Below are 12,272 nucleotides of genomic sequence, written 5' to 3' on the forward strand. Positions count from 1 at the left end.
CGTTATGGGGTCCACATACTCCTTCATGAGCTTAACGTAGGCATTGGCGACTGATCCACCTGATCTTGTTTTCGAGAATTAAAGAGTATTTCTATGGTGTCTTCTTCTCTGGCATATACTCCTCCAGCTCCCTTCTCATCACCTCGATTCACCTCGCCTTTGTCGGTGCCGAGGAGGTCGTCCATAGAGGAAGTCTCCACAACGGGCAGCCAAGAACAAATTGTCGGGCTTGGACCACGTTGCGTGATTATGTCCATCACCGTATGTAGCGGCTCAGTTCTTAGTGTCACCATCTCGGGTAAGTACACATTGGTGTCAACTACACCGTCGATTTGGTTCATGTAATATTCAAACAATTGTATTATTATCATTTGTGAAATGTTTTTTTTTTCCAATAGAGATTTAGGTGCATATCGGTAATCTCTATTGTTTGCGTGCAAAACTTAACTCTGGTATGTGGCTGTTTTCTCGCTGTAATGCATGCAAAATGTTTGGGAGCGGTCCCCCAGCTGAGTACAGTGCGCGTATGGCGTGGCTCAGCGATTAATTGGGTGAAAAAGAGGAAACGGCACATGTAACTGCGTGCAACTTGATTGGTAATGAAATTTGGCCTTGGTCTTGGCAAAATGTCTCTCCGGCCTGATGAATCAGAGTAGTCCATGCGCGAGGTAGGAAATTAAATACGCCCAGTCAGCAGCAGCAGCAGTAGTAGTAGTAGTAGTAGTACTCCAAACGCTAATCAGTGAATGGAGTTGCTTGGTACGGAACATGACCGATGGAAGGAAAAAAAAAAAAGAATAGAAAAAGAGGCCTCCAATTTACTAGTAATACTGAAGTCGCTGAATATGTAGTGCATTAATTTGCGTCGCTGGACATTTCCAAGGCAAGAAGATGCTTATTAATTCTGTGGCTGACGCATGGAAGCAGGCGAAAATGAAATCCAAGCAAAGCAAGGAAGGAAGCGGATCCATCGCGCGTGCGTGCGGTAGGGAGCGTGACCGGCGGAAGAAGAAGTGGATGGGGCCGGCCGCCAGACACTGCAGTAATTTAATTACTGTAATTAATTACGGCCGGGGGTGAAGAAATTAATTACTACTACTGTAGTAGGAGAGAATCGATGGATGGATGGATGCGCGGCGTGCACGTGCAACGAAGGAAGGAGCAGCACGTCGCGTTGGCGTAATGATCGAGTCATCCGCAGGCGCAGCAGAAGAAAACGGGAGCGTCCACGTCGATGATCCAAGAAGCAGCGCAGGAGGAGCACGTGAGACGACAGGTCCAAGCAATCCATCCATGGCGGTACGTACGGAGCGTGACGGAAAAAGAAGAAGACAAGAGAAAAGAATGCCCAGGCTCCCACCAAGGAAGGAAGCGGATCGATCCATCGCAGTTAATTAATTAATTAGGAGAGGAGCGGATGGATGGATGCGCCAGGCCTGATGCGCGTGAGCGGCGCACGTGCAGGACCGCACGGAGACGGATGAGGGTTCGTCGCCGCGCGCCCCGTGCCCACGCCTTCTCGACCGATGAGGGTTCGTCGCCGCGCGCGCGCCTGTTGCGACGGATCACGCTCGCTCGGTCTTAATTAATCCACACGCTTTTCTTCGATCGTCAACCAAAAGCCCACGGCTCAGGCTCATCCCTGCCTGCCTCCCCGCCGACATCCTCCGCTGCGCCTCGCTCGAGGAACTCTTCCTGGCCTGCTGGATGTTACCTGCCGACCACCTCTCCCGCAGCACAGTAGCATTTCCCTGCCTCAAGACGCTCAGCATGCTGAACATGGGCATGTCCGACAAGGACCTCGACCACCTGCTCGCCGCCAGCCCTGTCCTGGAGACCCTCGTGCTCGCTTCCCCCGTAAGGCGCTTCCATCTCCGCAGCCAGAGCCTCCGGTCCGTGCTGGTTTTTCTGGTGGGGGATTTCGCGGTGGTGGACGCGCCGCTCCTGGAGCGGCTCATCTTCATGAAGCCGCTGCTCAACGCTAGAGCTGCTCGTCCTGTCACGGTCAAGATCGCCTCCACCACTAACCTGCATGTGCTCGGATACATGGAACCCATGTTCCACAAGCTGCAGATCGATGGCAACATCATCCAAGTAACTTAATTCCAAGCTCTTTCCATCTGTCAACATGACCTTTTTTTTGTAGGAACAATTAACGAGCATGGTGCATATATATTCTTTTTGCAGCCTGACACAGTGGCAAGTCCGAGCACTATGGTTCCAGCCGTCAGGACATTGGCGCTCAAGGTGAACTTTTGTGTCCTAGAGGAGCTCAAGATGGTGGCCAGCTTGCTCAGATGCTTCCCCAACTTGTCCACGCTGCACATCCAGGTGCTCATTCACTCATTGATTAGTGTTTGAAAACTGGACAAATAATCACTCGCTGATGTGAACTTGCAGTCTGTCCCGTGTGATCTGTCCGAAACTGCCGCTGCTGGGGAGCACCATGCCCAGTTCTGGCGGGAGGTCGGTCCAGTTCAATGCGTGAGATCAAGCGTCAAAAGAATCGTCTTCCACAAATTCCATGGACATCAAAATGAATTCGAATTCCTCAAATTTGTCGCGAGGGACAATGCAAATGCGCTGGAGTCTTTGCTGCTCGTGTCGCCCAAGGAAAAACTTCTTTCGGAGGACGAGGTGAATGAGATGATAGACAAATTGGGATGTCCACGGTTTACAGCATGGACCTCTAAAGTCTTGCAACTGTCGCCTGAGGTTGAGAATGACTGGTCTCCCATGAAAGCGTGTAAGCTCACCGTCAGCGACCCTTTTCGCTGATGAACAAACAACCACCCTTTAGAGAGTTAGCTAATCACAGCTCAAAAAAAGAGAGCTGGTTAATCGGAATTCGGAAACATAGGGTTTACTGCAAACGCTCTGCAGCTGCAGTATTCTGGAGAGTATACTCTGTACTATCAGTATCCTACAACCAATGTTTGAGTGTGTGATAATTCAGTTACATGAGGAGCTGTTGCTCAAATCAAACTGAATTTAAGTCAGTATAAGTGTTGGTATGATTTCTTTTGAATACATGAACATCATTTCCCTTGCATAAACTGCATCAAGCATTTAGATGTGACTTGTAAATGGGGTCCATGATAGTCTTATTTGCATGAAACCGGTCTGACTTGTCAGCCTGTCATAGACTGCTATAACTCATGAGGCATGACCCGGCAGACAAGTGAGTTAAATTGATGTTTTGCCTGACTATATTTTATATTGTCTAATCTTCTGATAATAGACCAATTTAATTTTTTAGCTCGAAAGGCCTTACCACACCAGGCCATAATTTGATCACACAAGCTTCTATGACGTTTAGTCGGCATTCATCCTCCCATGTTGCACAACTCAGCTAATAGAGTGAGGAAACAGAATTCATCCTTTGATTTTCTCAGCCTGACCTTTTTTTATAGAAATGAATGGATCTTCAAGGGAGGTTCAGTCTGGAAGAAGATGATAGAAGATCCATCTAACGCCCTACAATGTAGAAATATTGTTTGTATCCCAAATGGACAAACATTATTTATTTGTCTTCGAAAATCGGCAGTGAATAGAGCACAGACATATAAGACTCATGCAACAAGTAGAAGTATCCAGAAAAATATAAATGGTGCCAAAGGTGATGGAATGATGTAGAATGACAGGTACAATACATAGATGCCTTCTTTTAGAGAAAAATTAACATCAGGAAAGTGCTATTCAATCCATCGTGATATTTAAGTACTATACTAATACTTTATAAGAATAGAAAAGCACACACAATTAGATGATAGTAGGCAACAATGCTCACTTTGTATTGGAAGGCACATAACTTGGGATGAACACCACCGCAAACTTGGATACAATAGAAGTGATAAGAAGAGCATATTTTTTCATGTAGATAGATCTCTCTTTTAATTCTCTGAATTAGTCAATGTGGTTAGAAGGTACAATTGGATCTATTTTCATTATGGATACGTAACATGAATGTATTTGAGAGCAGATGAAGAATCCTAATAAGTTTTCTACTCACTTCATAGATGGTAATAGAAATTCTTTTCATGACAGGAAGTTAAAATCATACTTCCATAGCATGATAAATGATAGCAGTCACTTATTTCACCAGCTGAAAAAAACCCTAAAGGAAGGGTGGATGCACAAAGAAATATTTTTGATAGGTAAGAAATAGCATATAATAAATATATGAAATTGCATAGAAAATTTATCATGATAGCTGATGTGAAAGGCACACATAAATTGCAAAGAGCACAAAGTCTCCATAAAGTAGTTCTATTTTACAAAGTCTGTTCACTCAAAATGTGTAAGCTACCTAGTTCCCACATGACCACTGTAGATAAAAACGGAAGTTTGTCTGAATGTAAAGCACAAATATATATGTAGCTATGTCTAAGTTAGTGAATGTAGATGCAACCATGATATCATCTCAACTGCCAACTTACAAATGGTCCAGTGGTATATAGTATTTCAAGTTTCAGTACTTGTCACACCATTTCCTTCAGTTGCAAGTATGTTTACTACTCCCTCCGATTCATATTAATTGACTTCAATATGGATGTATCTAGAACTAAAATGTGTCTACATACATTCATATTAGAGTCAATTAATATGAATCGGAGGGAGTACTTTTTCTTTATCGAAAAAGGGCGCTTTATTACTTCAGAGTTTGACGTAATACACCCGACCTCTGCATAACCAAGATGCACACAGCCATTCGCAGTTATAATCCAAACATAAAAGTTCAACTACAAAAAGAGCTCTCATAACAGGCAAACAAATCATGGTGATGGAGCCGCTATTCTTAGACTATGCAGCCACCCATGTTTACTACTTTTTCTAGTTGTGACACTTTGATATGGTGACGAAGAACTGTCCATGGGAAAGCTATCCTTTATTATCTCCTATTATAATTTCTGCTTCCAAAACCCATTCACCTAACCTTGTAACCGTAAGATGGATTCAATTGCATAACCCAATTGATTGATTGATCTTTCTCAATCGTATTATAGCCACAGTGACCTTGAAAGAGATTTTCTGAAGTGGGAAACTATCAAGATTGAATATATGGAGAAATTCCAGAAGATATGAAAATCCAGAAGGGAAGTTCTATTCCTTATTCTGTATCCAACTATCCATAGAGTACACCTCAACATCTTCTGGAACCGTATATGTCATAGAAACAATCTCAGAAACTGACAATCCATAAGCACTGTTGGAGAAATGTTATCCAACATAGGCCGCATGTAAAGACCTACAAAAAAACCTCTTATGCATATGCTAAAAGGAAATAGTAATTCACCAAGCTCTGAAAAGAAAGAACTGGCCAACACAAACCAGCTGATCTGAACCTGAAGAATAGTTAGAGGCTTTGTGCAGTTTATTTTGCTCGTACATTGTGGAACCTATGGTGGTTAAGAAAAACTATATATGAAGGTTGGCTTGCAGTTTTTATGTAAAGTTGAAAATATTATATACTTATTAAGAAACAGAGACACAATTGTACTCTGCGAGGATGAACCTGTGGTTCTACCACATATGTAGAGTAAAAGGGTGTGCACATGGACGCGAATTTTGCTGAGCATAACTCATAAAAAATCCTTGATCCATGGACAGATCCCCACAACTTCATCCATCTTTAATATTCGTACAAACAATGGGCGGTAAGGAAAAGGTATTTAACAATTAAGCGGCCCTCAAAATTAACCCAAAAATACTGACTAAGTGTTAACTATTCATCACCTATTATTAATTTCTGTCCCATAAATACAAAGAATAAACAAATTGCAGGAAGTGAATGTGAGAGAAAAGAAACGGATTACCTTCCCAAGTTCCCAAGCTGGCCGAGAACTCTAGATACCAAATCAGCTACCCAAAAACCACTGCCTAGCGAGACATAGAAGGGATACAGAAAATAAATAAAAAAAACATACAAAGTAAGTGTATGTGCAGATAAACAACCTTTGCCCGTGGCAGAAGCTAATGATGCAATAATCTATAAGGAAAATTAACGCCAAGTTGCCTATGATGACTCATAACAATGCCAAATTGTTAAACATTCAAGCAAACAAATGGTGGGCAAGACCACTAATTTAAATATGACTCAAGAGCTAGCATTCAGAGGATGGGTCTAGCTGCTGCACACGAATGGATGCAGTATAAGTGCAAAAAATAAAACTATGCAGATAATAGGAGATGCCACAATTAGTATAAGCTGACAATAGATGGTGGGCAAGACCCACTGTAAGGTAAACACTGTCATCGTTAGTAACAAAGTTTGCCCTATAATTCTAAAAAATAGAAACATCTATTCAGATATGGAAGCACAATAAGTAATAATACATACACCAACGTGGCTTCGCTATATAAGCTAATAAGTAGAGCATATATATTATAATCATTTATGATATCTTGCCTTGCTGCAACAGCATATCACAGTTTTGACAAGATCACTGAACGCAAAGAGAGGGCATGTCCACATATATGGGATGTTTTCAATCTGTCAAATTAAGCATTGAATAATTGCATGGCATTAAAAATTTGACCTCGCACTGAAACAGTAAGGAGAATATGACAGCTATAAGAATCTAGCCCTAAACCACATCAAAACAAATATATCATACTGAACATTAGGTTCTATATGAACCACCAACACAGCAATATTTTTTCTAAAGAGTTAAAAAGATAGGAACATTTACCTGTTCTGTAGAGGAATTTGAGACCATGCCAATACTGAGTCAGGAAGATTGGGTTTGCAATGGAGGGATAATTGCAGGAGAAGAGACGGGCGGAGAAACAAAGGGAGACGCCCGCCACACTGCCATGGCTGCATCGGCCACTATGATCTTTGGCAGTTCGCGGTCAAAGCTTTCGGAAACAATATAACTCTAGCTGTTTTCTCCAACAATTTGCAATACCAATAAAAATCCCCAAATGTAACAGTTACAACAAAAAATGAAGCCAATCTCTCTCACCACCAAAACCATTTGATATCCAAAGCCTTGTGGATATGTAAATCTGAAAACTTCACGGCTGTGTAGTGTCAATTGAAGAAAGGTCTAACCAGTAAATTAAATTGCAGATTGACAGATTACTGTACATCTCATCCTCTACATATGTTTGTAGCAACGCCTATAAAAATAGATAAAAATACACAATTAATCAGAAGTAGCAAGTATAAACTACATTCCTTTCAACTGAGATTAGCAACGCCTATAAAAATAGATAAAAATACACAATTAATCAGAAGTAGCAAGTATAAACTACATTCCTTTCAACTGAGATTTAACACTATATATTGATAATCAGTAGTAGCAAGCAGAAACTATATTGCCTTCAACCGAGAATTAACTCTCTGGTTTCACAAAGAAGCTCATCGATATAAAAATAATCAAAGTACTATGCCTACAAAAAAATGGTGCTGTGCAGACACTTCAGATAGGCTGAAGGGTGACACAAGAGAGTTTGCAACAAACCTATAACTGAATCAACAAATCTCATGAAACTTAGAAATCATGCGAACCATATCCGAAAAACATAGGTAGTGCGTCAGTATGAGAAAGTATTAAACTAAATCAATAAAGAAAACAAATCTAAACAGCTGCAGGCATCATGATGTATTCAGACATGTAACATAAGAAATTACAGAGAAGATATAAGAGACCTATTGGGGATCAGTATGAAGCTATGCGCCGACCTCACCTTCTCACAAATACTTCTTACTCTCCTTTGTGGCCCAAGTATAAACCAACACCTTGTCGCCGCCTAATTAGTCAAGTCAGTAACCAACAAACTATTTTTTATCTTGTACTCACTAATAAAATGAAGCTCAGTACCCATCCACCTGAAAACTTTTTCCTCATGCAATCAATATCCCTCAGGTTCATAGACACCAAGGGAAAAGAATAATAAATATGGGCCTGAACAAAAATCAGATCAGACTGAATCTTATTTCTGCTTTTATCTTTCCAATATATGGCTAATTTGTAGAATAATTGAAGAGTATATGCTCCAGTTTTCATCACAACACTACAGAGATCACAAATTATGGTTTCTGGTACTGTACATGATTCAAGGTATTTCCTCCAGCAGTACAACCACATCCTATTAGTAACATAAGTGTGCATGTAAAGTACGGTCACAGAACATATTTTCTATGCGACTGCGCCCCAGCAAATCTAGGATCAACTCACCTCAATCGATAGCAGGAAGGCACCATCAGAGAAACCAGCTACACTAATTTGAACGAAACAGAGGACTAATATATCCAACGACAACCTAGGGGAAACCAACTCAACGATTTATGATGGTCGACAGTAAGAAGATTGCCTAAAGAGAGGAGTGGATCGATTTTTCAGTCGTATGATGGATCCTTGGAAGAGGGTACTGACCTGCTGTTCATCCTCACCAGAGCCGTCCGCTGCTGCTGCTCGGGAACGCGGGATGCCATGTTTGCAACGCCGGGACAGCGGGGTACAGCCTGGAAAACTTGTTGAAAGAGATGTTCAGCACCTCAATCGTCGGGAAGAAGATGGTAGGAAAGCTTGACGGGAAGGCACCGGAGAGTGCGTTGGCACTGAGGTCAAGTACCCGCAGCCCCAGCGGCGCTGGCCAGCGGAGCGTGTTCTGCGGGGAGGTTGAGTGCGGCAAGCGGCGGAGGGGCGATGCCGCGGAGGCTATGGCTGGAGAGATCCAGCCCCACCACCCTCCCGAGGTCACAGGAGACGCCCCGTCCAGGCGTAGGACGACTTGCCGTCGTCGAATCCCCACCTGAACGGACTGGGATCCCGAGCGGACTTGCGCCTTTTCCGTCCAGGCCGCCAGCGAAGGGCCGCAGCTCCGCCAGGTCGTCGGCGTCGCACGTCTGGTTGAGGTTGTGCCCCCCATCTCCCGTGAGCGGTGGCAGCCCGCCATCTTCAGCAAGCAGCAGCGGCGCGCGGGTTCTTTTCCGAAGTGGCAACGGCGGCTAGGTGAAATCGCACAGGAGGTGTGGGGGCTGAACACGATGGCCGATGGGAGGGGCTGCCACCACCCGTCCTGGCCCACTTCACCGGAGAGGAACGCTGCCTCGGGTCAGTTCGCACGGTGTTGCAAACGGCAAAGTAGGAGAACATGTGGTGGCAAGCCGGTGAGAAACTGGACGTCTGCAGCAGGCGGGCAGTTGGAGATATTCTTTTACGGGCAATGCGCTGAGAACATGGAAGAAGCAGCGGTGGATGGCCTTCCCCGCCGGTGTGGCGACCCTTCGCCTAGGTCGCGCCGAGATGCTAAATAGGCCTAGTTGCATGGCCCTCAGAAGAGAGAGAAGTGCATTGTTGTGGCCAAGGAAGGAGGAGAGAGTGCTGGCCCCGGGGACAATGGTGGCGGGGAATTTTACTTTTTGCCACTATTTACTTCAGACCTATACGACTTGCCCTTCTTTACATTGTACTATATCATCTTTTACCCTAAATTACTTTGCACATATATTATTTGCCCCTTTTGAACTGTTTACTGTATTTCTCAGGATTGTGCGCAGATGAAAGGACCAAAAGGCCCCATCTCCATTCTTCCCCAATCTCTCAAATGCCGTGCAGGTTGTGCATCGCTGCCGCTGACACTTTGAGGTCGCCGCCTCCAGAAGCAATAGAGAGGGAGGTCGACCTCGTCGCCAGTTCACTACGCCCCAACAAGACTGCTGCTGGCGCACGACTTCTTCACGCCTGCCAGCCTCGTGGGCTTGCTCCCAGCGCTGCGCCTGTCGTCGCAACCACGAGACCTCGCCATGCGTCGCGGGCGTAGTGGGTCGAGGAGGCCGAGGGAGGTGTGTCCCCATGGGGTGGCTCCGGCGTGCTCACGGAGATGTTGGCCGGCGGCCCGGCGAGCTTACGGAGGTGGAGGTGTCCCCATGGGGCGACGCAGGTGTCTAGTCGAGTTGGAGGCCGCCGATGGGCGAGCTAAGGCGAGGAGAGCAGCGTGAAAATAATTGGGAACCTCCAGCTCGCCGAAGGAGGGGATTGACACAGGGAGAGGATAAGGAGCGGTCGGTGTGGGTCCTACAGGACGCGTGGCTTCCAGCCGAGGCGGAGGATCGCACGAACAGATCCTCCGTGTGATCTAGAGGGTTTTCCTTTTGGATCCTAAAAGCAGAAGTAGAAGCCCAAACAAACAGAGCCTTAGACCTTGAAAGTATATAGAATATGAAACCTTACTTAGTGTCAGCCATGGCAGGACACATAAAAGCCCGGACACGATAGGATTGAACTTCAGAACCTGAATATGATTGGCAAGGAAAACATCACTTAATTATTATTAAGGACTTACAATTTCATTTATGCCACTAATGAGTAACTCGTCCGTAGTTTCGGTGCATATACTGGTACCAGCATAATTGATATTAGTTTTTTCGTGTCATGTTCACCTATTTTTTCCGTCAGATGTTTGGGGGGAATTTTATTTTTTGCCCCTGTTTACTTTACCACTCTATCTTTTACCCTCTTTTACTTTGAGCTATATTTTTTGCTCCTTATTTCTTGGACACGTCTAGCGAGCGGCTGCATGCCCGTTGGTTATTCTGAGCTGTCATACCAAAATGGAAATTGCTCACACAAATGGAAAGATGCGTACAGCTGTCAAAAAAGGTAGGCTAGCTGATATCACTTTGTTGTTTTAAAAAAGTTGTAACTTTTAAACCGTGCGGCGAAATTACAATCCGCTTTCACTTTTAGAATCCGAACGACGAGAGCTTTGAAACTAGACCACATTTTCATATGTTTCGACGCAATTTTTTAACAAGCAACTTTGATGCGCGACAGAGCAACTTTGTTGTGCGGGAAAACAATTTTGGTATGCGGCAAAGCAACTTTGGTGTGCAACAAAAACACTTAATTCACAACGATGGTAGGCTTCACAACAGCTGCAGCAACAACTCCTAATGTTACTCTACAGGACACTAAAATTGCTCGGCCGAGTACCAAAGTTGCTCGCAGGACACTAAAAATTGCTCGGTCGGGCGCCAAAGTTGCTCTGCAGGGTTCAAAAACTGTGTCGCCGGGCACCAAAGTTGCTCTGCAGAGCACTTAAGTTGCTTCGTCACACATTAAAACTGCTCCCATGGACACCAAAATTATTGTCAGGCACCAAAGTTGTGCCTTCGTGTACCAAAAACTGTACATGTTCGTTGCACACCAAAGTTGCTTTGGCACACACCAAAGTTGGTTTGTTGCACAATAAAGTTGCTCTGCCGCGCATCAAAGTTGCTTGTTAAAAAAAATCGTCGAAAGGTATGAAAATGTGGTCGAGTTTCGAAGCTCTCGTCATGGGGATTTTAGTAGTGAAAACGAATTGTAATTTTGTCGCACGGTTTAAAAGTTATAGTTTTTTTAAAAATGGCACATGATATCAGCTAGCCTACAATTTCATTAACAACTAGACTACCTGGTGCGTGTGCCCGGGACGTCCATCCGGCACGCGTCCGCCCGTAAGATTTCAGGTTATTTCTTTGCCACATTATGATTTTCCCCTGCTAACCTGGGCCTACCACCCAAAGACAGACAGGCGTACCCTGCTCGCTGTTTCTTCCCCATCTCAGGGAGCAGCTCGCCGCGCCGCCTCCTAGTCATCGGTACTCGGTAGCATGTCGTCCTCATCTTCCCCACATCCCTTTTCTGCCGCCTCCCTCCTCCTCCCCGACCGCCCAACAACAGTCCCACGCGGCTACGCCCATACACGTCCAAATCGACCAGTACATCGGCGTCCTCGTCCTCGTCGCGCCGCAAGGAGCCTCATCTCCGCCAACTGAAGAACGCTCACCAAAATTTGTCTGCAAATGGACACATTACCGGCTCAGGCAGCCGCTTGCATCAGGGCGCTGCTGTCAGCCGCCGTCGCGAGACTCGTATATGACAGCGCGCCGGGTCACGCCACCCCGACTCCCTCGTCCATCTCGTGGAAATCATGTGCAGCTAGTGGCGAAGGTGCAGGGATGGGCGAGGAGGTGCAGCTGCGCCGGCGGTAACTCTCTGTGCGAGCTAGTGTTCTTCAGCGAAGGGGAATGGCGAGACATGGCTTTGTTTTGGTCCAGGTTCAGCTAGGGGTAGAATTGTCCTCCAGATATTTCATCTGGCCTCAAAAGAAAAGAAACAATTCCAGATTGATGCAAAAGGGCAAATCGTAAAGTGGCCAAAAAGTAAGGGGCAAAAAATATAGCCCAAAGTAAAAGAGGGCAAAAGATAGAGTGGCAAAGTAAACAGGGACAAAAAATAAAATAAAATTCCCCGATGTTTGGGGCAATTCCCCCC

General features: G+C 44.9%; 1 protein-coding gene and 1 long non-coding RNA gene across 2 annotated transcripts; one reads left to right on the top strand and one right to left on the bottom strand.

Moving 5' to 3' along the window:
• The first annotated feature begins 1,533 nt into the window (after positions 1 to 1,533).
• LOC139830035 (uncharacterized) lies at positions 1,534 to 2,778 on the top strand. Its single transcript, XM_071821843.1, has 3 exons — positions 1,534 to 2,094; positions 2,188 to 2,331; positions 2,401 to 2,778. Exons 1-3 carry the CDS (start codon positions 1,708 to 1,710, stop codon positions 2,776 to 2,778), a joined length of 909 nt encoding a protein of 302 aa, XP_071677944.1. The 5' UTR covers positions 1,534 to 1,707.
• Positions 2,779 to 4,657: 1,879 nt separating this feature from the next.
• LOC127305220 (uncharacterized) lies at positions 4,658 to 9,960 on the bottom strand. The gene is made up of 4 exons (XR_007853761.2): positions 7,696 to 9,960; positions 6,693 to 7,125; positions 5,817 to 5,880; positions 4,658 to 5,248 (listed from the first exon to the last, which is right to left on the bottom strand). It is a non-coding gene; the product is annotated as an uncharacterized lncRNA (long non-coding RNA).
• Between the last annotated feature and the right edge of the window lie 2,312 nt (positions 9,961 to 12,272).

The sequence above is a fragment of the Lolium perenne genome, chromosome 6, assembly GCF_019359855.2.
Source record: "Lolium perenne isolate Kyuss_39 chromosome 6, Kyuss_2.0, whole genome shotgun sequence".
NCBI lineage: Eukaryota > Viridiplantae > Streptophyta > Magnoliopsida > Poales > Poaceae > Lolium > Lolium perenne.